Source organism: Sorex araneus, chromosome 6, assembly GCF_027595985.1.
Source record: "Sorex araneus isolate mSorAra2 chromosome 6, mSorAra2.pri, whole genome shotgun sequence".
Taxonomy (NCBI): domain Eukaryota; kingdom Metazoa; phylum Chordata; class Mammalia; order Eulipotyphla; family Soricidae; genus Sorex; species Sorex araneus.
Window position 1 is genome coordinate 54,338,263 of NC_073307.1, and position 25,205 is coordinate 54,363,467.

A 25,205-nucleotide genomic window follows, 5' to 3' on the forward strand; every position below is an offset into this window, starting at 1 on the left:
CTCCGCTCCTCCCCCCTCCTCGCCCCCTCCCCTCCCCTCCTCTCCCTTCCCTCTCCGTGCACCGCGCAGGGTTCTCGCGCTGCCCTTGGCTCTGGCGAGAGGTGGGCCCGGAACCTTTGTGCGGCGGAACCTTTGCTGCGCGACTCGGGGTTGTGCCGGTGCATGGCGGAGCGCGGCTTCCGGCGCCACTTCCTGAGCGTCGGCGGCGGCGATGGCGCCGCGCGTGTGTCGGCGCCGCACCCTGGAACGGTGCCTGGACCAGCTGGCTCAGGCCACCGACCGGCCCGAGTGTTTCCTCACGTGAGTGCGCAGAGACCGGGGGCGGGCGTGGGAGAATGCAAGCCCCCCACGTTTCCTGGGCCCACGTTTCCTGCTAGTCTACGCCCCCTCGTAGCCGGTCGGAGGGTTTTGCACAACGCGAGTCCCGCGGTCGTGGGGGTTTAGGAAGAAGCCGAGTCCGGTTGCTAAAGCCTGGGAGCGTCCGCTCTCGACGCCCACGCCCTGTCGCCCAGCTGCTTGCGAGTCGTGTAGTCGCTGGTTGCCTGCGACCTGTGACGCGACCACCGCGTGCCCAGGCTCCAGGCTGCATGCCCCTTGTCGCCGACACACTCGAGCCTCGCGGGGACTCCTTTCCCTTCGTGCCCCCCGCCTCGCCCGCCTGCCCTGCGCCCCCGCAGTCATTGCGACTTGCTTCTCCCTGTGGAATTCCTTCGCGAGTCCCATCAGCGCTGTCCCCAAACCGGAGTAGAACACCACGACTCAGCCGCAGTGTTCTGTCTTCTACCTCCTGATCACCCCAAACTTCTCTTCCTTTTCCGTTGGAGAGCCTGGTTCCAGTCTAGGTCATTCGGCGCATTTGCTTCCCACCCGCTGATGCTTTCTCTGTTTTTTGTCCTTTGGGGGCCACACCCAGCGATGCTCAGGGCCCTGGCTTTGTGCTCAGGGATCACTCCTGGTGCGTCAGGAGGTCGTGTGGGGTGCCCTGTATTGAACCTTAGGCAGCCGCTTACAAGGCAAACACCCTAACCCCCTCCACCGTCTTTGGGCCCTGCTGCTTTCTCTTCTGGCAAGAATTAAATGGTAGCCCCGATGCCATCCTGGTCTCCCCACCTGCCTCAGTGCCTTCCACTTCCAGTCCAGTGAACCTTTCCCCCAGACTCATCAAGCTCCCAAAAGCTCTCCCGGCTCACACGTTTCCAGATTTTGTTGTGAGCCTGTTTATAGGCCTCACCTCAAATGTCACCTTCTCAGAAACACATTTTCCTAATTTCTCATTTGTGGTGGGGAGTCTGGGGGAGGGGGGGTGACAGCGGGAGTACTGAAGTGGTGCCCAGGACACCTGGGGACCCCACTAGTGATTCTTGGCCAGCAGGGCTGGTAGTTCAGCATAGAGGCCTGAGGATGTGGTGTCTGAGATCATGTGGGCCACCCCAGCCATGCTCAGGGCATCTTTTGGTGATGCTCAAGGCCCAAGACTGAGTCTGAGTTGGGGACAGGCTGGGTATCCATCCTAACCCCTGGATCTCCTCTGATGACCCGTGCCAGAGCCTGTTGCCTCTTGGCTCTCAGAAGGAGGGGAGCAGCGGAGAACTCTAACAGCTAAGAATTCCAGGCCAAGATTGACAAATTAACTTGCACCAGAGTGCCTGCCTCTAATCTGTGTCACAGATTCATGGATGGTTCTGAGCTTGTAAGTGGAGTTTAAAACAAACCCTTGTTATGAGTTTAGTTCATGAGCAAGTGCCAGCACTGTCTTGGGGCTCAGAATCTGCCTGCAGTGAACGTTTTTTTTTTCCAGTTTAATTTTGCAGCAGGTTGGATATGCTTTGCTTTACTTTCAAAAGGCTGTGAAAATCTTTATTCATTTATTTATTTATTTTTGCTTTTTGGGTCACACCTGGCAATACACAGGGGTCACGCCTGGCTCTGCATTCAGGAATCACCCCTGGCGGTGCTCAGGGGACCATATGGAATGCTGGGAATCGAACCTGGGTCGGCCGCGTGCAAGGCAAACGCCCTACCCACTGTGCTATCACTCCAGCCCCTAGGCTGTGAAAATCTTTCCCCTTAGCATCTCCATCCGACTTAACGCCTTCCTCCTGCCCCCTTGCTAGGATTCAAGATGATCTGGCATCCCGCTTCACCTCTTTAACCAAGGTGCTCTATGATTTCAACAAAGTCCTGGAGAAGGACCAGATCCACGGCAGCCCTTTGCAGAAGCTGGTGGTCGCCAATTTTGACGATGAGCAGATTTGGCAGCAGCTGGAGTTGCAGAACCAGCCGATCCTGCAGTACCTGGAAGATGTCGTCAGGGCAACCATTGATGACGATGACCTCAGTCTCCTCCCTGAGGACGATGAGCAGGAGTGCCGAGAAGATGGCTCTGAGATGGAGGCCAATGGGCCAGAGGACTCAGAACCAGGTTCGGAAGAGGAAGAGGAGGAGGAGCATGAGGAATTGTCGGGCCTGCTCGGTGAGGAGCCCCGAGGGGCCAAGAAGGCCAATAGATTGGACCTAGGGGCGGATCCAGACTTCAGTGATGAGGATTCTGATCTCGACTTTGATATCAGCAAGTTGGAACAACAGAACCAGGTGGCCAGGAAGGTGCCTGGGAAGACCCTGGAGAAGTCCGTCGTGGATGACAAGTTCTTCCGACTGGCCGAGATGGAAGCCTTTTTAGAGAAGATGGAAAAGCAGGAGGAGCAAGGAGAGGAGGAGGGGGACGATGATGAGGTTGATCTTTTTGAAGATATGGATTCTGATGAAGATGAAGGTCTGTTAGGAAGTCAGAGTCTTAAGGTAAAGTTTGGGAGAAGGAGAAAGCAAGTATTTCCTACCTGAAGGGAGTTGTTTTGGCTCACACAAAGATTCAAAACTCACCAGGGTGGGGGCCGGTGCCATAGCACGGCAGGGAGGGCATTTGCTTTGCACGTGGCCAACCTGGGTTTGATCCCCAGCATCCCATATGGTCCCCCAAGCACTCTCAGAAGTAATTCCTGAGTTTAGAGCCAGGAATAACCTCTGAGCATCACTGGATGTGACCGAAAAAGAAAAAAAAAATAGCCTCGCAAAGGTATCGATATTTTTAGATTTTTTTTTTTTTTTTTTTGCTTTTTGGGTCACACCCGGCAATGCACAAGGCAAACGCCCTACCCGCTGTGCTATTGCTCCAGCCCCATATTTTTAGATCATTTTTTAAAAAAGAAGTGATTAGAAAAACAGAAGCCATCATTTCCTTTGTCACAAAATCCTTTTTCAGAGCTTAAGAGTTGCAGACAACAAATAGTTTTGAAAAAAAAGTGTTGGTCTATTTAATTTAGGCAGGGGATTGTGAATTCACTTCCTAGCCCTCAAAATAATTACTTAAGGATTCAAAATAATGTTAATTGCCTCTGTGTGTGTGTGTGTGTGTGTGTGTGTGTGTAAGTAATGATTCAGTGGGGTCCATCTATTTCCCCGCCCCTCACCCCCAATCCTTAATTTAAAAGTTTTGGACTTCTTTTATTTTAGTCAAGGAAAAGTTCCAGAAATCTGAAATACAAAGATTTCTTCGATCCAGTTGACAGTGAAGACAACCCAGCAGCTGTCCGTGGAGAGGAGCAGGGTTCGGATGAGGAGGAAGACAGAACTGAAGAGGGAGAAGATACAAGTTCAGAACCGTGAGTGCTTCTGGGTCATTGCTTCCACTCTGAGCCAGAGCTGCCCAGTCCATTGGCAGACGAGTATGTGTTTCAAGACAGTCGGAGTCTCTAAGACAGGGAGTTTGAAGATGTCCTGAGGAGAGAGTTGGAGCCCACGGGACATTTAAGGGCACCCATCGAGGGCTAGTGCCCTGGGAGTGCCAGTCAGAAGCTTTGATTGGTCCTTCATGCCAGTAAATACCTGGTGGGGTCCTTGGGGGACCTGATTGTGTATGGGATTGACAGGTGATTCCGTTCTATTTTTCCTTGCTGATCCCTCTTGGCCCCCTCATCACTGGATGTGTGCAGGTTTGGGGGGTGTTAGCTGCTCTTATATTTTCGAGAGGCCTTCAGGACTTGTCCCTGCTTTCCTGGTATCTCTTCCACGTGTGTTGCTCTCCCTTTCCTAAGCACTTCCATCTTTCAGAGTTGAAGATGTTGACCTGGAGGGGAGCAACAGTGATCAACCACGCAGAGCCAGCTCAAAAAGAGTCACATTCGCTCTGCCCAAGGAGGAGGAGGAGGAGGAGGAGGAGGAGGATGAGGATGAAGAGGAGGAGATGGAGACAGAAATGGAGACGGAAGGCTTGGGCACCCTCAAGGGCGAGAAGGATGGCGATGAAGTGAAATCCTCTTTTGAAAAAAGACAGGAAAAGGTAACTTGGGGATTCAGGGATCCTTTTTATATGTCAGCTGAGACATGGAGCCCAGCCCGCTCATGACAAATCAACCCTGGTGGCTGGGTGCCTATGTCTGTACGTGACATAAGTAATACGTCTTCTCTTACCAAGAAAGCAGAACTCTGAGAGCACAGAGAGGGGAGAGGCAAATGACGGCTAGTTCACAGAGCTCCGACCTGGCCTGGTGTGAAGCCCCTACTCGCTGGCCTGTGCCCTCAGACCTCACACGCTTTCTGGGATGTGTCATTCCTGCTTCCTTGTGCCGGCAGCCCGGAAGGACAGCCAGCTCTGGCTTGGTTGAGTGCCACAGAGCCTAGATTCAGTTCAGCCCCGTCCACACATCCTTCAGAGCAGGTCTTAGACACACAGTTCTAACTACCACAGGCACACATAGGCTACTTCTCTCTGTTCAGTACTTGGGAATCTGTTCGTTGAATTCTTGGTCAAGGTCAAGAAGAAAATCCTCATGGTGTGTCAGAAAGATTTGCTTAGAGCCAGTCTCCTGCTTTTCCCACTTGCAGTGAAATATGTTTAACCCAAAGGTGCCTTAAAACACATTGGTAAATCTAGAAGTAACCTTTTAACATTAAGGATCAGACAATTTGGGGCTTAGAGTGATAGTACAGTGGGTAAGGCACTTGCCTTGCTTGCACTGACCTGGGTTCCATCCCAGACATCCCATTGGACACCCACCCCCACCCCAAGCACCGCCAGGAGTAAGCCCTGAGTGTCACTGGGTGTGGAAAAAAAAAAACCAAACCAGAATGGCCACAATTACAACAGTATTATGATTGCCACTGTTATTTGATCTTTTTTAAGAGGATTAAATCACCGCAGTTACAGACAACATGAAGTTAAATTGCAGACAAAAGTGTTGCTATTTGCAACGGATGTTGGAAAAACCAAGCAGATAAAGTGAAGTGTCATTAGGAAAAGTCAGGACATTGCAGAAGGCAACTGGGGACATCCGTTGTGCACTGTTGGCTTTATGCTTTTTTTACTTTTCCCTTTTTCCATTTTTATTTTGGGCTACAGGTGGTGGTGTTCATGGGCTGCTCCCGGCTCTGTGGTCAGGTGCTCCGGGGAACAAGTCTTGCTGGGGCTTAAACCCAGACCTGCGTGCAAAGTGTGCACTCAGTGTGTTGAGTGCTCTCTGGCCCAGTAATACTGTTTTTAAATTTTAATTACTTAATATTTATTTACTTCTGCTTTGGGGCCCACACATCGCAGTGCTCAGGCCTTAATCCTGACTCTGTGCTCAGTGATGACTCGTGGTGGGGCTCAGTGGGGCCATGTATGGTACTGAGGATGGAACCCAGATCAGCTGCATGCACGGCCAGCGCAGTCCCCATTGTGCTGTCTCGAGGGCCCTGACAGTTCTTTTCAGAGAAAATCGGGATTCAGGTTATGGTGTTAAAGATCCCTGTGGGGTTTGTGTTCTAATGAAAAGAAGCTGACTCCATGGGCAGTGCTCTGACGGTGCATCTCGATGGGAGGTCTTAATGGCAGCAGAGACCCAGGAACGGGGGTTTTGATCCAGGTCCCCTGGGAGCTGCTGTGGGTGGGGGAGAGCGGGTCCTGGCAAGCGTGTGCTCGGTGCTGCCCACCGAGGCCTCACGCTCGCCTCGTCATCATCCGTTCACCAGCATAGGCCGGTGGGGAGCCGAGTGTGTGCAGAGGAGGCTTGCAGGCAGGCACGGAGACAGCAGGTGTCCCAAGGTGATACCATGCACCTCTCCGGCTCCCTGCACGTGCACCGCCGTCCGCTGCTCCCCTGGGTCCGAGTCCATCCCTACAGGCCCACCTTGGTCTGTCCCCCAGATGAACGAGAAGATCGCGTCTCTGGAGAAAGAGCTGTTGGAGAAGAAGCCCTGGCAGCTGCAGGGGGAAGTGACAGCTCAGAAGCGCCCAGAGAACAGCCTCCTGGAGGAGACGCTGCACTTCGACCACGCAGTCCGCATGGGTACGCACGCGCATGCATACCTGTTCCCTCGCCCTGCTTCTGTGTCCATGCACACACCTGCCTGTGCCCTCCTGCCCTCCCATGCCCACCATGCCTGCCCTCCATGTCTGCCCCCTGGTAGTCCTCTGCTCACTGAGAAATCGGGGACGTGCTGCTTCCTCAACTTGATTTTAAAAGCTGATGCTGAAGAGCACAGCAGGCCACACGCACAACTGGGAGTCATGTTTGCAGTCTCTGTGTGCATGTGTCTGTGTGTGTGTCTGTGTGTCTACATGTGTATACATGTGTGTTTGCATGTGCATGTGCTTATGTGTGTGCATGCCAACATATTTGGTATGTGTACAAGTGCATGCGTGTGTGTCTGTATGTGTGCATGCATGTGAATCTACAGTGCATGTACAAGTGCATATTTGTGCATGCATGTACCTCTCTGTGCGCATGTGTGCGTGCGTGTATGTGTGTGTGTGTGTGTGTGTGTGTGTGTGTGTGTGTGTGTGTGTGTGTGTGTGTGTGTGTGTGTGTTTCTCCCTGAGTCATTGCGAGAGGCCCCTGAGAAGTGGAATCTGTTCCTGACTGGCGGCCCAACCCTGATTGCTCATACCAAGTGTCCCCCAACCATGCATGGAGCCTAGCGCCCCGATGCTTTCGCATTTTCTGCTGTTTTTTTGGTGGATGGAAGCAGGGAGTTGGATTTGGATTTGGGGCTTACACCCAGAGGTACTGCTCATGTGACCATGCGGTGCCTGCCAATGAGCTGGGCTCTGCTCCTCTCAGACCTGTGTCCTCGCCTCCTCCAGTCCATCCACCCCAGGACTCAGGCGGTGACCGCAGCCATGCCCTCACCTGCCCGGCCCATTCCTGTTCTAGTAGAGTATGGGAAAGTATGACCTGGGCAGGGGTCAGAGGGCCACGTTCCTGGACAGACTCTGGTCTTGCAGTTCGCAAACAGGAGGACCCTTTCACCTTCCCTTTGTGGAGCGGGTGTGGGGGGCGGCTCAAAGCTGGCCTCACGGTTTCTGCGGTGTCCCTTCAGCGCCGGTGATCACGGAGGACACAACGCTGCAGCTGGAGGATCTTATCAAGCAGCGGATCCGGGACCAGGTCAGTGAGGATGCCTCGTGGGAGCCCCAGCGTGTCAGGGCGCAGCTGACACCACCTCCTGGCCATGGGGGTCATGCTTGTACCAGCCCTGCACTGAGATGCCTTCAGCCCTGAACGGTGCTTTGGCAGAGCCAGAGCTGCTCTCGTTGGTACCTGAGAGCAAGGCCAGTGCCATTGACCATCTCCCCTAGAGATCAGTGTACTAGCACCAGGGCCCAGCTTCCCTGAGGAGATCAGGGGACCTGTCTATCTCCCTGCCTTGCCTGCTGCAAGCTTGGGGGAATCAGGGACTGTCCCAGTTCAATGCGGTCACACCCCACAGCTCATGCTAGATGTGGTATCTGATGTGGGGAAAGGAAGGTCAACTCCTGCAATCATTTTTGTTGAAGAAATGACCTTATCTTGTGTACGGGGACTGAGGTGGTGTGTGCCAGGTGCTGTCTTGGTTGGTCGGCCACCCATATGCCTTTCCCATCCAGGCCTGGGACGATGTAGTCCGGAAAGAGAGGCCAAAGGAGGACGCGTTCGAATACAAAAAGCGTCTGACCTTGGACCACGAGAAGAGCAAGCTGAGCCTGGCTGAGATCTATGAGCAGGAGTACATCAAGCTCAACCAGGTGGGTGCCACCTGTGGGGGGGTGGCTGCAGCCCCATGAGTTCTGCTGTAGCAGAGCCAGGAGCCTGTAGTCACTGGGCTCACAGGCTGGTTCACATGTGCTGGAGTGCCATTTAGCAGGGCTGGCCTGCAGCGTGTGGGCAGGGGCTAGGGGTCAAACTCGAGGCATCGCGTTGTGATAATTTCAGTGACAGCTCCAAGTGCCAGATGTTGACATGGCCAGGACTGCCCAGCTTCCTCCTCCCCAGCACCTGTGGGGGGAGTTGTTTAGTAGCACCAGGAGAAGTTGCCCATTCTGAACAGAAGCCAGTGCCCGGCATGTGAGTGAGCCCATCCCACGTGCTCTGCATTGACCAGCCCAGCCTGTGTCTGTGCAGTGTCTCTGGGGTCTGCTGCCCCATCTCATGGGAACTTATTTCCAAAGCAAAAAGCAGCAGAGGAGGAGAACCCTGAGCATGCAGAGATCCAGAAGCTGATGGACGCCCTCTTCCTGAAGCTGGACGCCCTCTCTAACTTCCACTTCATTCCCAAGCCGGTAAGGCGCAGTGCAGCCTAGCAGCCCAGGACACCCTGACGCTTCTCTGGCCTTTGGGGCTGTGTGGCCACTGTGGAGATGACGCTTGTCCCGTGCCCTGCCAGTTCTGCTCCTGCTCTTCCATCCCGGGGACCCCCACCCCGAGCCACAAGTGGCTCTCCTACCTGATCCATTGTGTTCCAGTGGGGGGACTGAGTCGGGCATGTTCCGGGCTCAGGTCACTTCCCCTGGTACCTCAGAGCCCACGGGGTGCTGGTCACTGACAGTGGCCACTGAGCTGAGGAGGAAGCGGCAAGAGGAGGGTCTCTCTGACTCTGGGTACCCACAGCTGGCTGCTTTCCTCCAGCCCTGCCCTCTACGGGCTCCCTCTATACCCCACCCCTGCCCTTGCCCGCAGCCTTCTCTCAGTGCCCCTCTCCTCCTGGAGCCTCTCATCCCCCTCACCAGTCCCTGGGACCCAAGAAACCTGCTGGCTGTCCTAGGTCCTGCCCCCGGGGTCCCTGACTGTCTCTTGCTTCTTGTCGAAATGTCACAGACATTGGGCTGGCCAGAGGTCAGAGGCCGAGCCTGGTTCCTTTCCCAGTCCTAGGGGCGGTGCTGGTGCTATGAGGTACCATGATCCACTCCCGTCTCATGCCCCACGCATGGCGTGGTGTGAGATTACATTACACTCCACGGTGTGTAGGTTCGTGTCAAGGGCCTACATGGCACTGGCATGTCCATGGCTTGTGTGTGTGCACACAGACCCCGCGGTCCTGGGAATGTGCCCCCTCTGGGCCAGCGGGGCTCAGCACCAAGAGGGATGGGGGAAGGTCCTGAGCACTGTTGTCCTGGGGACCCCTACCTGCCGCCAGGACAGCTCCTGGCGCCCCTGGCCCGTGTTTCTGTCCCTTGCAGGCTCCCATTCCAGTACCTTCTCCTGGGCCTCCTGGGGCTCGATGTGAAACCAGTGTCTCTTTTCTAGCCTGTCCCTGAGATTAAGGTTGTGTCCAACTTGCCGGCCATCACCATGGAGGAGGTGGCACCCGTGAGCGTGAGCGATGCCACCCTGCTGGCACCTGAGGAGGTCAAGGTGAGGAGCCCCAGGGCAGGGCTGGTGGGGCCGTGGTCAGGCCCGTGGGTAGAGGTGTGTGGGCCCGCCAGGCACACAGGGCTAGGGTCCTCACCTTCCGTGCAGCTTAGTTGGCTCAGTCTTCTGCACCCCATCCTGGTCCCCCCCAGCCCCGCCCGGTGTGGCCCCAAAAACAGAAAAAGGAGAAAAAGCTGTTTAAAAATGCCGAGTTGGGATCTAGTGGGATCCACTTTGGATCCAGTGAGTGGGGCCCATGTCTAGCTGCTCTCCCTGTCCCCGCCCTCCTACACGACCAAGCTGGTCTTGTGTGTAGTGACCAGGGTCTGGAATTGGGCATCGAGGAGGGCAGGGACCTTGTCCGTGGGGACTGCAGGCTTTGGTGCTCGTGCAGCCTCAGAAGGGCCAGCCTTGCTTGCTTGGCACCATCCCCACAGTTGCTCTATCAGTGCTCTGTGGCTGGTTGTTTGTCACCAGGAAAAGAATAAAGCCGGAGACATCAAAACAGCCTCGGAGAAAACCGCCACAGACAGGAAACGCGAGCGGCGGAAGAAGAAGCTGCAGAAGCGCCTGCGGCTGAGGGAGAAGGAGAAGCGCAGGAAAGCGCTGGAGAAGACGAAGCCGGAGCAGGCGGCCAGGCTGACCAAGGCGGCGGCCGCCAACAAGCTCCAGCAACTGACCAAGACCGGCAAGGCAGCGCTGCTGAAGGTCAGGCCGTGGGGCTTGGAGCTGGGGTGGCGGGCAGGTGGGGGTTGGTACCAGCACTGTCCCCTGCGGAGAGAGGCTGCAGGTGGCCCGTGTCCAGCCCCGCACCGTCTCCCCAGTCTGCCTGAGGCCCATTGTCCGTCATTCCTCCTGGCCCCTTCCTGTGATGCTCCTTGTGCTTCCTGTCTGGCAGAAGCACATGTGTGTGATTTTCGTTGCAGGATGAAGGAAAAGACAAAGCCCTCAAGTCGTCTCAAGCTTTCTTTTCCAAGTTACAAGATCAAGTGAAAATGCAAATCAGCGACGCCAAGAAGACAGAAAAGAAGAAGAAACGACAAGACATTTCAGTCCAGAAGCTGAAACTGTGATATCCAGGCTTCAGCGAGAGCACATGGCCATGTAGCTGGCATTGGTGTTTTCTAATAAAACTTGGGTTTTTTTTTTTTTTTTTCCTAATTTTGGGTCTACAAGTGGCTCTGCACTCAGGGATCACTGCTGGTGGGGTTTGAGGGACCCTCTGCAGCTGTTCAAGCTGCACCTACCTTGACAAGCGCCTTAATCCCTGCACTGTCTTTCTGGCCCTTGGAGACCCTCTCTTGGATTGGGTTCCACAGCGTTCGAGGACAGACAGTCCCTTCGGAAAGTCCTGTCAGCTTTCTTGGGGAGGGGAGAGGTGAGACCCGGTTCCCGTGACCCTTTCCACATGGTATTTAGGGCCAGGCCCCAGCTGCCTGCAGCATCCTGACCATCACCCTTCCATCACCCTGTCCCTCATTCCCAGGACCGCGGGGTCTGTGTGCACACACACAAGCCATCCTCTCGGCGTGGGAATCAATCATACTGCCTGAGCAAAGGCCTCACCTGGGCTCAGCTGGGGTTCTTGTGGCCCCCTATGGGCACACTGAAAGGGACAGACGTGCAAGGGGGCAACCAGAAGGATGGGGTGGCTGCGGGGGGAGGAGGTGGGACTGGCAGAGCAGGCCTTTCTGACCCTTCTCGCCCCTGCCTAGCAGCACAGTCTGTGGTCCAGCAGCTAAAAGCCATGAGCACTGTGGTGGTCAGTGGTCACAGTGGGAAGATGGCCTGGCCTCGCACATTTCAGACTGGGCTGAGGTGTGCATGCCTTAGCCCCTCATCTTGACCTGCCGAGAGGCTGTTGGTGGCGCCTGTGTGTGGACGAGATGTCGCCACGGCATGTCGTGGGAAACCAAGGACGGCACCGGTCCAGGTGCAGTGGGACCTGTTTCTGTCTGTATAGGACAGACGCCCCTTGTGCAGACTGTTCACATTGTTATGTCAGGCCCTGGGCTCCTACTGACCTCAGTAAAAATGGCACTTTACAGGGCTACTATTTTGTGTGGGAGTGTTTGTTTTGTTTATTTGAGGGGGCCTGTTTGTTTTCTTTGGGGGCCACACCGAGTGGTGTTCAGGGCTTACTTCTGCCGACGCTTAAGGGACCATATGGGATGTAGGGGATCAAACCTGGGTCTGCCACGTAGGAGGCAAGTACCCTCCCCACTGTGCTACTGCTCCAGCCCTTTCACTGAATTTTTATTTTTGTAATGTCTTAATTTTAAAAGTATTAAATTGTGGACTTGTCTATTTTGATTATGTGTTTATGCCTGGCTTATTTTGAAACAGTTCCTCACGTATGATGTTTATGTCTTCTCTGAGTTCACCTAGTAATGACCTCTGTGTTTGGAGCGGGTACACACCCCGTGGTGGACCAGACCGGATCTCCCGCATGCAAATCCAAGCCATTTGCTCCATTTTCCCGGGCCCTGTTTATTCTCTTGCAGGCGCTTGCTAAGGGGTGAGCATGCTGGAGTCCTTCCCCGGGACACCCCTGAGGGAAGCAGCCGCCCCGCGACACCAGCAGGGGCACAGGGGCCCCTCTGCGTCCGGTGCTGTGCCGGGTCAGGGAATCCGGGGATCGATCGCTCGGAGCTCCGCTCGTCGGGCTGCGGCGGCCGGGCGCGCGCGGAGATCGGCTGGGAACGCCTGGATGGCGGCGCGCGGAGCGGGGTGCGGACGCGGGCTCCCTGCGGGGCCGGGGGCGGCGGGGACGGGCGCGGGGTCCCCGCAGGGCTGCGGGAACTGGGGCGGGCGCGGAGTTCCCACGGGGCAGGGGGTGGCGGGGGGCTGCAGGGCAGGGGCTGCAGAGGGTCCCTGCAAAAGCCGCGGGCGCGGGGGAAGAGCCCCGTCTCTCCCCGAGTTTTGGGGGGGGCCCGCCCCCATTGCCAGCCTGGTTCCGGGACTCGGGGCTCTGGGGTCTCTGCGGGCCTGGGAGGCGCGACCACGTGTGGTCCCTCCACGCCCCTGGGGCTTCACCTCCCGGCGAAGGCGGGGGATGCGGTGGCTCTTCCCAAGCTGCGGGAATAGGGTCCCCCTAGTCTAGAGCGGAGGGACCATCCGGGCTCAGAGAAAAGCCTTTGGGACGCCCCTGCGAAGGGACACACCGAGGTGGCACTCGGGGCTCTCAGCCTGGAGCCTGGCAGGGGCCAAGTCCAGGATTCCTGCCCTCCGCCCCCGCATTTTTCCTGCATCCGCCACCGCGTGGCCGCCTTGCGCTCTCCCGCCGGGCCCCTGTCGCATCCAACTGTGTTCTCAGCCGCCTCTGTTCTTCCCTAGGAGCCTGCCCCAGTGCACAGCATGAGGTCACGTCAGAACCCGCCTTTCTTGCCTCGGAGCCCTTCAAAGGCCACACCCCAGACCCTCGCTCCCTTCCTGCAGGCGGAGACTCCGTGCCTAATCACTGGAAACTTGCAGTTTCTCACAGACACACACGCATGGCAGAAGGGAAATCTCCCCAGAAAAAGAGACCCCGGAGAAGTTTATCCTCCAGTAAAACTAAAACAAAGGGCGCGCCCTCCATCGTCTCTTTTTTTAACAATGCACCTCCTGCCAAATTTGCCTGCCCTGTTTGCTGCCAGATGGTGCCAAGATATGACTTAAATCAGCACCTGGACCAGGGGTGTGTGAGCACTGCTCACCCCAGCACCATGGACCCGGGGCATCTTGGTTCAAGGACTTCAGATGAATCCACCGTGGATCGGAGCCACGTCACCTCCACACAGCCCCCAGCAGAGACACTAGTGACCCCTGGCCAGAGCGAATCCCCTTCGAAGGGCAGCAAACAGCAAACCAGCCCCTACTTTGATCGTGGTAACTTGACATCCCCAAATCGTGACGAGCGGGGGTTTCCTAGCGTGACAGTCATCCCTCTGGGCAGTCTGTCTTCGAAACTGTCCAGAAGCTACCAAAAAACCAAGAGGTGCATCTCTGGGGAAGAAGGGTCTGCCCAGGACAGCCCCCCAAGTGCGTCTTCCATGGCCAGGGCTTGCGCCAAGAACGAAGAGAAGGATCCAGCTTGGGAGAGCAGTTCACAGAAGGAAAACCTTGTGTGTGATTCTCCGGGGTGCAGCTCACGAGGGACAGCTGGGGAAACTGCAGCTGTGTCCCCAAGGCTGGCACTGTCCCCCCATACCCCTGCCTTGAGTCCCCAGCAGGCACCTGAGTCTCTCTCCCCACATTCAAATCTTGGGACTCAGCTCCAGGCTGCTTCGAAGGATGCTCTGGCCAAAGGGCCCAGCTCAGACAAGCCTGGGGCCCGGGAAGATGTTGGTGGCACGGGGTCTCCAGAAGCTCGGGCGTGTCTGGCACCTCAGGAGACGGATTCTCATAGCCCTGCATGGGGCGACGCCCAAGAAAGCCCTCCGAGAGGGGACAGCAGCTGCCAGGGTGGCGTGTCTGGCCCTGGCCCTTTGGAGCGGGTCGATGGGGATGGGGACCCAGGTGTGGCTAGGGTCACCCCACTGGACCAGCCTTACTACCTGCAGAGTTTCCTCCTGGTGCTGAGGACCGTGTTTGAGCACGAAGAGGACAGGACACTCTTTGACGCACATGAGCAGGCCATGGTGGCCCGGTTCCACCAACTCTCAGGTCATCTGCAACCCTTTGCTCTTTCCACCAAAGCCTTGGAGCCCCTTTCACTGTCTTGACTGAGTGACCACTAGGGGGCACTGTGATGCCCTGGCTGGGGCATACCTACCACAGGGTTTGCCCTCAGCTAAAGGAGCCTGAGGGGCTGGGAGGGTGGCAAAAAGAAAGCACGGACCCCCAGTTTGATCCCTTGGCACCACGTGTGTCCCCTAGTACCACTGGGTTTGGCCCTGGCACCCTTGTGGACTCATTAAGCTGTCTTGATCAGTTGGATCAGTGATCCCTGGGCGTGTCCCCCAGGCGCCCTGAGCATTGCTTGGGAGACCACCCCCACACCCCCCAAAAAATTTGTGCCTATGCTTGATAATGGCTTCTGCAGTATTCCACCTTACAAGTCAGATTTGGGGTGTAACAGAAGGAGAGTGACGTGTAGAAGTGCCCTTTGCATTTTGGAAGCGTGACGCCAGCCAGCTTCTGTTTTTTTCCACGCCATGTGCTCAGACAGGCAAGTCAGAGACAAGCACTCAGGCTCTGCAGGTCTGGGGACACAGCTCTCCTTCACCGCCTGGCCCCCTCACCTTAGGCCTCTGGCCTCTTTTTGCGAACTTGAAACTTTTAAACAAAATTATTACATCTAAAATTAGAGGCTAGAGAGCTAGAACAGCGGGGAGGGCACCTGCCTCGCACACAGTGGACCTGGATTCACTGCCCGCCACGCTATGTGGTCCTCCAAGCATCGTCAGGAGTGATCCCTGAGCACCACTGGTGTGGCCCAAAACCAAAAAATAAGAATAGTAGCTGGCCAGGGAGAGAGCCGAGAAAGGTAGTGGGCAGGCGCTGCCAGCTGGAGACCCAGGCCCCCTCCTTGGCAGCCCATGGTCCCCCAGCACCACTTAGTGTGTCCCCAAATGACGCATGACAGAAAGATTAAGCCAATCTTCAATTTCTGGAGCAGCCAGGTGGGGCCCCGTTTCCCTGTTTACACCCTCCGCCCCACAGGTGCTCCCTCCCTTCATTCTCACATGCTCAGCGTGTCTCCCCGTTTCTGCAGCGAACGGGCAGAAACTGTACGTGAGGCTTTTCCAGCGCAAGTTGGGCTGGCTGAAGGCGAGCAAGCTGGAGTACCGGGAGATCGCGCCCGACCTGACCCCTGTGGTCCAGGAGCTGGAGCAAGCTGGCTTCTTGCAGACGGGTAGGCAGGAGGGCGGGGGTCTGTGTGTGTCTCTGCATGTCTCTGTGTGTGTGTGTGCGCGTATGTGACTCTGCATATGTGACTGTGTATGTTACTGTGTCTATGTGTGTGCACATATGATTATGTATGCGTATGTGACTGCGAATGTGACTGTACATGACTTTCTGTGTATGTGACTGCATACGTGACTGTGGGCATACATGACTGAGTATGTGCATGTAGTTGTATGCATATGTAACTATGTATCTGGATATGTGACTGGGTGTGCATATGTAACTGTGCTTATGTGATTTATGTGTGCATATGTAAGTATGCATATGTGACTGTGTACATGACTGCATATGTGACTGTGTCTGTGTGACTGTTTCTGTGTATGTGCGTTTGTGACTGTGTGTGCACATGGCTGTCTGTGTGTGTATATGACTGTGCATGCCTGTGTGTCTATGTGTATATGTGCCTTGTGACTCTGGTGTGTGTCAGTTGCTCTGTGTGGTGAGTGGTTTGTGTTTGTGGGGTGTGTGCTGCGTAGTGTGTGAAGGTATCTGGTGTGTGCTGTGTTGTGTAGGGCCCTCAGGGAGTGTTTGCTGGGGTTGAGGATGTGCAGGAGGGTCGAACCTGGCTCTTGGGCCCCCTGTGACAGACGTGGGCTATGCTTGTGTGTGACAACTATGGGCCATGCCTGTGTGTAGCATGTATGTGACTGGTGTGCATGCATGGGGTGCCAGAGATTGAACCCGGATCAGCTGCATGGAAGGCCAGTGCCCTGCCCGCTGAACTCTTTTTGCTTCCCCCTTGCCCCCCAAAAATCTATTTTAATGTTCTCCTTCTTAAAATCATTTTAGAATCTGAGTTGCAAGAACTCTCAGAAGTGCTTGAGCTACTTTCTCTTCCTGAACTAAAAACCTTGGCCAAGACGTTCCACCTGACGAGCTCCGGTGGGCAGAAGCAGCAGCTGGTGGACGCCTTCCTCAGGCTGGCCCGGCAGCCGTCCATCTGTGCCTGGGACAAGACCCAGCCTGGAATCAGCGCGGTCATTCTCAAAAGGTTTCACTGGTCCCTGTGGTGGGGGGCTGAGTTCAAAATGGTGACCGCAAGGAGCTTGCTTTGCACACACTGAGCTGGGTTTGACCCCAGCACCCCATAGGGTCCCCCAAACCCCGCTGTTTCGAAGTGAGAATTTTTCAAGGAGTCTCCATCGAGCTTGTTGGCCAAATTGAAGCGCCTTTATTCGCCCGGAGGGGCTACCCAGCCTGAGCGACAGTCTCAGTGCCCTGCACAGCCCCGATTCAGACCAGGAAAAAACCTGAAACCAATTCCTTATCACTTCCCGAGCGGCATCTATGTTAGTCAACTTTCTCACTAGCTAAAGCAGCACAATTTCAGTACAGGAGCCAGAGGTCAGGCAGTTGCTAACTTCATTGGGTGTAAATTGTCCTTTGAAGAGGGCAGTGTGTGACAGCTGTGTGGGTTGTTTCCGGGGCAGCTGGCCTCAGAGCATCCCACCCCACTCTGTTGGCAGCTTTCTGCTTTTCTGCTTACTTGGGTCACCGCATGACACAGGTGTGAGCCCTGAGCACAGAACCCCTCAGCACTGCCAGGTGTGGCCCCAGACCACCACCACCAAAATAATAGGACTCATTATTTTTAAAGAATCACTGCCAACACTTTTTAAAAGTTTATAGCAGGGCCAGAGTGAAAGCATAGTGGGGAGAGCATTTGCCTTGCACGCGGTCAACCTGGGTTCGGTCTCTGGCATCCAGTAGGGTCCCCCGAGCACCACCAGGAGTAATTCCTGAGTGCAGAGTCCCCTGGCATTGCTGGGTGTGACATGCACCCCACCCCCCAATAAAGTTTAGAGCTGTAATTGTTTTCTTTGGAGGGAGGGTTCTGGTGGTGTTGGGGCCTCTCCCCATGCTTGTTTGGGGGGCTTTGCCATGACGGAGGTACACCCAGTGTCTCTGCTAAGCCCTCTCAGCAGTTCCCCGACCCCCGCTGTGACCTCTCCTGGGTGCTCGTGAGCCCGGGTGCTGCTGTCCTTGCCACAACGGATCCTCTCTTCGTCTGTTTTCAGAGCGAAAGCGCTGGTGGGAGCATCCCTGCGGGTATGTCAGGGCCCTCGGGCCGTGTTTGCCCGCACCCTGCTGCTCTTCTCTCCTGCTGACTCCCTGGAGGAGGAGGACGCTGCCTGTGGTGGCCAGGGGCAACTTTCCACTGTGCTGTTGGTCAACCTCGGCCGCATGGCGTTTCCCACCTACACCGTCAGCCGGGAGACGCGGATCTTCCAGGACAGAGAGGACCTCATCCGGTAAGACCCCCTAAGACCCCGCCATCCCCCACAAGGCACCCTTGGCAGCCTGGCCACTGTGAGGCCGAGTCCTCTGTCCGGCTTGTGCTGGCTTTGGACCCCATTGTCCATTTGCATGGCGCTTGGGATTCACACTGCACCGTGTGGCCTGGACGTGCACCCAGGGGCGGACTTCAGACTAGAGAGAAATGGCGGAGTCACTGACTGTGGACGAGGGAGGAGAGGTGGGGAGGGGAGCTGGTCAAGGCTAGGGGTGGGAGGTGGGGCAGGGAGGGCAGGGGGGAGTTCATGACATGCCAGCCCCGAGAAGGCTGCGTCAGGACTGGCTGTCACTAGGGTCTGTGCCCTGTGGTTGAGACTGCTGGGGAGGGGGAGGGCAGGACTATGGAACTGAGGGAGAGATGGACACTTGGGGCCTGAGTGACCTGCGAGGTGGGGAAGCGGAATGATGGGGATGCAGAAGCCTTTCAGGAAGCTGGGAGACATTTCCACCACTCCTGAGGGTCCCTTTCTAAATTGACATATATGTGTTTGGGTGTTTGTTCTGGAGCATGTGTGTATGTGTATGTATGTGTGTGTACTGGGATGAATGTGTGTGTGCACTGGGCCATGTGTATGGGCAGGCTGGTGTATGTGTGTGCTGGGATGTGTGTGCATGTGTGTCTACCAGGATGAATGTGTGTGTGCACTGGGACGTGTATGTGTGGGGGTGGGGGGGGACCGGTGTATGTGTGTGTGCTGGGATGTGTGTGTGTATGTACTGGGATGAATGTGTGTGTGTGTGCACTGAGACGTGTGTGTGTGTGCGTGCGTGCATGTGGGGAAGGATGGTGTATGTGTGTGTGCCCTGGGACATGTGTGTGTGCATGTGGGGAGGGATGGTGTATATGTGTGTGCACTGGGATGTGTGTGTGCATGTGGGAAGGGATGGTGTATGTGTGTGTGCACTGGGATATATGTGTGTGTGTGTGCATATGGGGAGGGTTGGTGTATGTGTGTGTGCACTGGGATGTGTGCATGGGCAAGGGGTGGTGTATGTGTGTGCTGGGACATGTGTCTGTGTGCGTGTGCTGGGACATTGTGTTGGGGAGCTGTCAGCAGCATCCGGAATGAGGCACCCCCGCAGCCCTTCCTGCCATGGCCCCCTCCTGTCCCTGCTCTGGCTTTTCCTTTAAGCCGCTCCAGTTTTTCACCAGCCTGTCAGGAACAGGATTGAGGTGATGCCCCTGGTCAGCCTCAGATGAGGGACTGCGGGGTGGGGGTCTCCCGAGCACTGGTTCTCCTGTGAGGTGCCCAGTGGCCTTCCCTCAGGTATGCTGCCGCCGCACACCTGCTGAGTGACGTCAGCTCTGCCATGGCCGCCAGCAGCTGGCCCGCCGCACTCCGCCTCTCCCAGCGCGCCAAGGAGGACTGGACGGCCTTGAAGGGCCACCCTGCCCTCAGGTGAGACCACGCCCTGCTGCTTCCCGGTGTCCTCACAGCCGCAGCCCCTGACCAGGCGTGCTGTCTTTGCTCCTGCAGAGCCCACGAGCAGCTGCCCGTCTTCCTGCGCTGCTATACCGTGGGCTGGGTCTACACCCGCCTTGCGTCTCGGCGTGTGGAGATCCTACAGCGCCTGCACATGTATGAGGTCAGTGCCAGTGCCTCGGGGACGAGCTGTGAGGTGTGTGGCTGCTGCTCAGGCTTTCCCCAGGCCCAGCAAGCGTCCTGCGCCAGGGCTGTTTAATGGGGCGACCTCTGTGCCTGGGGCTCACTGGTTGTGAGGGACGGGGATTAACCCTGACGTCCCCAGCCCTGTCCCTGCAGCCTGAGCCTGGCCTCTTCCAGAACGCCAGTGCCCCAGGGGTTCCCTGGAGTCTCTTAGCTGGAGCCAGCCCTCAGTCCCTGGGTCCTGAAGGCGATCCTGGACCAGGAAAGGGATTTCAGCTAGCCATGCAGCCAGCCGGGGCCACTAGGGGAGACTTGAGGTCATTTTCCATGTGACAAGCGGCGTTTTACAGTCACTGGCTAACACCAGGGTTCCCGACCCACGTCCACGAGCCCCAGGATGCTCCCAGACAGACTGGCGGTGGGGAATCTGTGTCCCCTGTGATGGTGTGCTGCGGGGGAGGGCTGGTGCTTTTCCTGATAGTTCACAGAGATGAGCATCAAGTATGATGGGGGGTGGGGGTCAGTTCAGCGGTCGGCAGGCATGTATCGCGCAGGTGTGGACCCCTGGGCTGCACGGCACCCTGAGCGCCCCTGGGTGCAGCCCTGTGTCCCCGGCACCCCCAGGGGAGCCCAGGTGCCCCTAGCATTGCAAGGCTCCCGCAGCGACACTGTCTTGGGTCCCAAGCCCTGTCTGGGAGCCCCCCCAAACAAAAATGAAATGGTGTTATATTCAGAGCGGGCTTGAGGCTGAGGCACCTCCCCTGTCGCTGACAGGAAGCCGTCAAGGAGCTGCAAAATCTCCTGGCCCAGAACGTGTATTGTCCAGACAGCAGGGGCCGGTGGTGGGACCGGCTGGCTCTGAACCTGCACCAGCACCTCAAACGCTTAGAACAGGTAGATCGGACTCTGCCCCGCCCCTCAACAGGCCCTGCCCACCCTCACGCCCCGCCCCTCTCAAGGGCCCTACCCTCCACCAGGCTCCGCCCACCCCAAGGTTCCACCCTCCACAGCCCCGCCTCTCCCTATGCCCCGCCCACCCCGCAAGCCCCGCCTTCTTCCCTCCTTCCCACCTGCCTCTCCATTTCGCTTAAAACCTGTGGGTGCCCTAAACATCACAAAATGAAGTGAGGCTTTCATTACAAAACAAACTGTGGGCATGTTCTCAATTTTCTCTTTTTAAAACGCCCCTTCTGTAGGGCTGGGGAGATGCCCCGGGCAGGGCACAGGCTTTGCGTCGGGGATCGGTCTTGGCACTGCAGCCTCCCCACCCCAGTCTCCTCCAGGAGTGGCCCCAGAACAACCTCCTTTCGTGTGGACTTTTCCACTCCGAGGGGAGTGTCAGGGCGTTGCCCCAGCCCAGTGCCCACAGTCTCTGCCTCTCTCTCCAGGTCACCTGTGTGGGGGGTCAGGGTCCGGGGGTTAAGGAGCAGGGGTGCCACGTGTCTGTGTGGGGAGTGGTGATTGAGGCCTCCGCTAGCTGCCCTCTGCCCGCACTGTACCGTGAGCCACCTCCCCGCGCTGGGAAGTGGTGCCAGAAGCCCTTTTTGGGCGGCGACTCCTGGACACAAGCAGCCAGTCTCATCACTGGCACTCTGAGGGACTCTGAGCTGGGCGGGCAGCTCTGCCATGGCCAAGGCACCATCTCACACGTATGGAACCGCCCGCATCCCGCCCCGCTGCTGTGGCAAGCAGGCCAGGGGCACCTGCGTCCTGTACATGTCTGCGTCAGTCCCGGGCCCCTGCCAGCCTTGCCATGTCTCTGCCTGTTTTTCCAGCAGCCCCGGAGGTAACTCTGGGTGAGGCGTGTGGTAAAAGCACCAGTAGGTGTGGACCCGGGATCAGCTGCCAAGTTCGCCTGGTGCCAGTGGGTTGCAGCCAGGCAAGCTGCTGTGAACAGAGGTGCCAGGCCACCAGGGCAGCTGGGCTGGCCGGATAGTGCCAAAGGGTTCCGTGCCATGCCCGCTTTCTTCCAAGAAAGAGAAAGTTGTAGATTTGAGCCCTCCTGCCGCTCTGTACTCCATTTCCGCTCTGAGCCCCGACTTCTCTCAGAGATGAGCAGGGTGCAGCCAACCCCAGCCACATCAGCCCGGGCCCCTTCCTGACCACACTGAGAACCTTCTCGATTCGGTTGCCTATGCATGGGGCATCGGTGCCTGGGGAACAGGTGTTCCTTCCTGCCCCACACCCGCAGCCTGGACCCCCGGGGTGAGTCCCCGGGGCCAGGTTTCACAGCATCCTGACGGTGGGACCCGCCCTGGGCCAGGCCGTGGAGGTCATTGCAGCGGGCCTGGCGGACCCAGCAGTGCGGACAGGCCACCGCTTGGCGCTCTGGCAGCGGGCTGCGCGCCTCAAGGAGTCTCCGAGCGGCCGCAGGTTCCGACAGCAGCTTGGGCAGCTGCCGGCGGTCACTGTGCAGGACGTCAAACATGTGAGTCAGCCACACCCTTTGACCTTAACTGCTAGGAAGCAGGATTGGAGGGGCTTCACACCTGGGGGTGCTCAGGGGCCTCTCCTGGCCTGATGCTAAGAGCTCCTCCTGGCAATGCTTGGGGCAGGGGAGGATCTGGGTGGGGCCCAGGATTGAGCCGCTCATTTTGCTGCCCGCTGGCCTGTGATGTGCATGATCAGGGAGCTGGAGCCATACCACAGTGGGGAGGGCACTCACCTTGCACACGAATGACCCGGGTTCAATTCTTGACTCCACATACTGTCCCCTCTGCCCCTCCAGAAGTGAGCCTTGAGTGTAGCTGGGTGTGACCCACAAAGAAAAGAATGAGGGGGCCAAGATAGTGCAGGGGTAAGGGGCTGGCCTTGCATGCAGCCAGCCCTAGTTCGATCCCTGGCATCCCCTGTGATCCCCCAAGCACTGCCAGGAGTGATCCCTGAGCACAGGAGCCAGGAGTCAGCCCTGAGCACTGCCAGGTGTGTGCCCTACATCCCCCCAAAAGGGAAAAGTACGCGGTGCTCTAGGAGGCGGCAGTCTCAGGCCATGAGCCCACAGTCGCCTCTGTGCCAGGTGACCATCACGGGCCGGCTGTGCCCGCAGCGTGGGGTGGCCAAGTCTGTGTTTGTGATGGAGACCGGGGACCCTGCTGCCCCTGCCACCGCCCTGTGCTCGGTGGAGGAGCTCGCTCTGGCCTTCTACAGACGCAGCGGCTTCGACCAGGGTGAGTACAGGCTGAGGGTGTACCTGTGCGTGGTGGTGGGCAGGGTGCCCTTCCTGTGCCAAGGCCCGCAGCCCCAAAAAGCAGGAATATGGGTGCTGGGTGGGACCAGGGAGTTGAGGGCCACAGGCTTCCAGGAGACCGAGAGACCCTGCTGCCACCTACTTAAACCCACGCCTTTGTTTGCTTCTGGGTGGGACTTCTAGGGGCTCCTCTCAGCAATACTTTGCCTGCCAGGCCAGCAGCTCAGAATGTGGGGCATGAAGATGCGGTCAGTCCGGGCCCCCTGGTCACAGGGATTGAGCTGGGGCAGGAGGCACCATGACCCACGTCCTCTTCAGGCCTGAGTCTTAGGTTTTGAGTTTGAGGACCTGGGCTCTGGCATGTGCATGGGATTTCCGTGTTACTACTAAGATGCTTGCCCTCAGTAGAGTCACAGATGTGCATAAAGAATGAGAATGGCCTCCAGCAGCTTCAAGGGTGAACTGGGAGGTCGGGCAGGTTGTGGGACAGAGCTGGCGCCACAGGTGGCTGAGGTGGCTGCTGCTGCACATGCCCTCATCTCAGGCATCCATGGGGAAGGCTCCACCTTCTGCACGCTCTACGGCCTCCTGCTGTGGGATGAGATCTTCATGGATGGGGTCCCAGACGTCTTCCGTAGCCCCTATCAGGTAAGGCCAGACTCCAGGATCCGTTCCCTAGGCCACGGGTCTGAACGACCCCCAAACTCACCTCTTGGGCCCTTTATGTTTTGGGGTCAGACCCAGCAGTGCTCAGGGCTCACTCCCAACTCGGCTCGGAGGCCACGTGCAGTGCCAAGATTCGAACCAAACCAGACTCATCAGGCACCTTTGTGCTACCTCTCCAGTTCCTGAATTATTTTTATTTTGGGGGCTGTGGGGACACGCCCAGCTGTACTCAGCATCACTCCAGGTGGAGCTCAGGGCTCAGGAGACCCTGTGGGCTGCCGGGGATCAGACCAGTGACTGTCCTGGCCCTCAAACCGCTTCCACTCTGGCAGTTTTCTCCTCTGAAGGAAAGGGGGCGTGAGCGCCCACCCACTGGGCCCATATCCAAGTGTGTGTATGTGTGTGTGTGTGTGTGGAGGGGGGTGTCGTGTGTCTCAGCCCTGCCCACCGCCTCCCCCATGGCACAGGGCTCCCCACTGGACCTGTGTACTGACAGCTTCTTCGCGAGCCGGGCAGCAGCCCTGGAGGCCCGGCTGGAGCAGCTGCACCATGCCCCAGCCGAGCGCCTGCAGGCCTGGCTGGCAGCCGCCTGGCAGGCCCAGGAGGGCCGGGCGGCGTCGGTGGTCAGCTGGGAGCGCTTCGCATCCCTCCAGCAAGCACAGGTGAGCGCTGTGCCAGCCCGTCCGTGCGTATGAGCTGCATGTATGTGCACACAAGAATGCATGTGTTTTCTACACGTGTGTACAGACACATGTGCATGTGCGAGCCCACCCCAGATGTCATTCAGGAACTTGTCAGCATCCCCTGCCTTGACCCTTGACTCCGCCCTGGCACCCCCAGCCCCTCTTCCTCAGTGGCAGCCAAGGCCCTGTGGGACGGGAGTATGAGTGGGGAGGGGAATTCACGCCCCAGGAGCCCCCTCTGTTCCCGCTGAGTTGTACTGACCGACGTCTCGAGGTGCTGACGGCTGGACTGGTGCCCTTGCAGGACCTGGTGTCCTGCCTGGGGGGGCCGGTGCTGAGCGGCGTGTTCAGGCGCCTGGCGGAGGACTTCCGGCACTGCCGAGGGGGGCTGCCGGACCTGGTGGTGTGGAGCTCCCGGGACCGTCGCTGTAAGGTGAGGAGCGGGCCAGCTGGCGAGCACTGAGCAGGGGTGGCCTGCACACTGTTGGTGTGACCCCCACCCCAAAAGGAAGAACTGTTGGCATCAGTGACCCCAGCACCCTTTCAGGGACATGCTGACCACGCGGCTTCTCTTCCAGCTGGTGGAAGTCAAAGGCCCCAACGACCGGCTCTCCCCAAAGCAGATGATCTGGCTGGCTGAGCTGCAGAAGCTGGGTGCGGACGTGGAGGTCTGTCACGTGGCTGCGGTGGGTGCCAAGGGCCACGGGCTCACGTGAGCGGCAGGCCGGACGCTGTGGTCTACGTTTGACTTCCTGTCATCAATAAAGCAGGCCGTCCCCACCCAGCCTTGTCTGGTCTGTGCCACCCCAGCTTACGGGGCAGGGACTGAGCCTTTACTGGAGGGGCCAGAGTGTGGCTCCCACAGGCTCTGTGCTCAGGGAACCATACAGAGGGCTAGAGGTGGGCACCTTAACCACTTGCTCTCTGGCCCTCACGGCCCACCAAGGCAGCTGGCAGAGAGGATGCCAAGATTTTAGTGAAAGATTTCAAGTTGTGAGGTGTGGGGGAGAGGAACAGATGGAGTGTTTAGAACACGGATTGCTCCAGGGGATAAAAGTCCCTTTGCTTGGACAGCACTGGTCAGGGTCAGTTGAGGCCCACCCACTGGGCCTGCTGCCCCTTCTCAGAATATAAACTGCCCTCCATCCCACCGAAACCCACCCTAAGAACCCCCCTGCCACCCCCGTGACCCTGTGCACCCCCCACCTAGGGGGCGAGTCCCTACCCTGGG

At 57.5% G+C, this 25,205-nt stretch overlaps 2 protein-coding genes across 3 annotated transcripts; both read left to right on the forward strand.

Moving 5' to 3' along the window:
- Nucleotides 1-178: 178 nt before the first annotated feature.
- MPHOSPH10 (M-phase phosphoprotein 10) lies at nucleotides 179-11,957 on the forward strand. The gene is made up of 11 exons (XM_055143481.1): nucleotides 179-300; nucleotides 2,115-2,799; nucleotides 3,511-3,659; nucleotides 4,108-4,336; nucleotides 6,182-6,323; nucleotides 7,357-7,424; nucleotides 7,904-8,041; nucleotides 8,465-8,575; nucleotides 9,540-9,647; nucleotides 10,122-10,352; nucleotides 10,571-11,957. The coding sequence occupies exons 1-11, from the start codon at nucleotides 212-214 to the stop codon at nucleotides 10,715-10,717; spliced, it is 2,097 nt and encodes a 698-aa protein (XP_054999456.1). The 5' UTR covers nucleotides 179-211; the 3' UTR covers nucleotides 10,718-11,957.
- Nucleotides 11,958-12,073: 116 nt separating this feature from the next.
- On the forward strand, nucleotides 12,074-24,775 carry FAN1 (FANCD2 and FANCI associated nuclease 1). Of its 2 annotated transcripts, none has more exons than XM_055141385.1 (14): nucleotides 12,074-12,162; nucleotides 12,981-14,291; nucleotides 15,343-15,483; nucleotides 16,326-16,527; nucleotides 17,555-17,788; nucleotides 19,100-19,231; nucleotides 19,310-19,418; nucleotides 20,213-20,332; nucleotides 21,702-21,866; nucleotides 22,455-22,605; nucleotides 23,170-23,273; nucleotides 23,759-23,953; nucleotides 24,279-24,407; nucleotides 24,553-24,775. In XM_055141385.1, the coding sequence occupies exons 2-14, from the start codon at nucleotides 13,139-13,141 to the stop codon at nucleotides 24,688-24,690; spliced, it is 2,973 nt and encodes a 990-aa protein (XP_054997360.1). In that variant the 5' UTR covers nucleotides 12,074-12,162; nucleotides 12,981-13,138; the 3' UTR covers nucleotides 24,691-24,775. The 2 variants fall into 2 exon arrangements, with proteins under 2 accessions (XP_054997360.1, XP_004617838.2); XM_004617781.2 differs by lacking the exon at nucleotides 12,074-12,162 and adding an exon at nucleotides 12,244-12,374.
- Nucleotides 24,776-25,205: the final 430 nt, after the last annotated feature.

Excerpts from the sequence above, each read along its gene's own strand:
- MPHOSPH10 (XM_055143481.1), top strand. The coding sequence starts at position 212 with ATGGCGCCGCGCGTGTGTCGGCGCCGCACCCTGGAACGGTGCCTGGAC. Across the intron at positions 4,337-6,181 it reads TTGAAAAAAGACAGGAAAAG|ATGAACGAGAAGATCGCGTC; the intron begins GTAACTTGGGGA and ends TCTGTCCCCCAG. Across the intron at positions 8,042-8,464 it reads AGTACATCAAGCTCAACCAG|CAAAAAGCAGCAGAGGAGGA; the intron begins GTGGGTGCCACC and ends TTATTTCCAAAG.
- FAN1 (XM_055141385.1), top strand. The coding sequence starts at position 13,139 with ATGGCAGAAGGGAAATCTCCCCAGAAAAAGAGACCCCGGAGAAGTTTA. Across the intron at positions 14,292-15,342 it reads CCGGTTCCACCAACTCTCAG|CGAACGGGCAGAAACTGTAC; the intron begins GTCATCTGCAAC and ends CCGTTTCTGCAG. Across the intron at positions 19,232-19,309 it reads AAGGGCCACCCTGCCCTCAG|AGCCCACGAGCAGCTGCCCG; the intron begins GTGAGACCACGC and ends TTGCTCCTGCAG.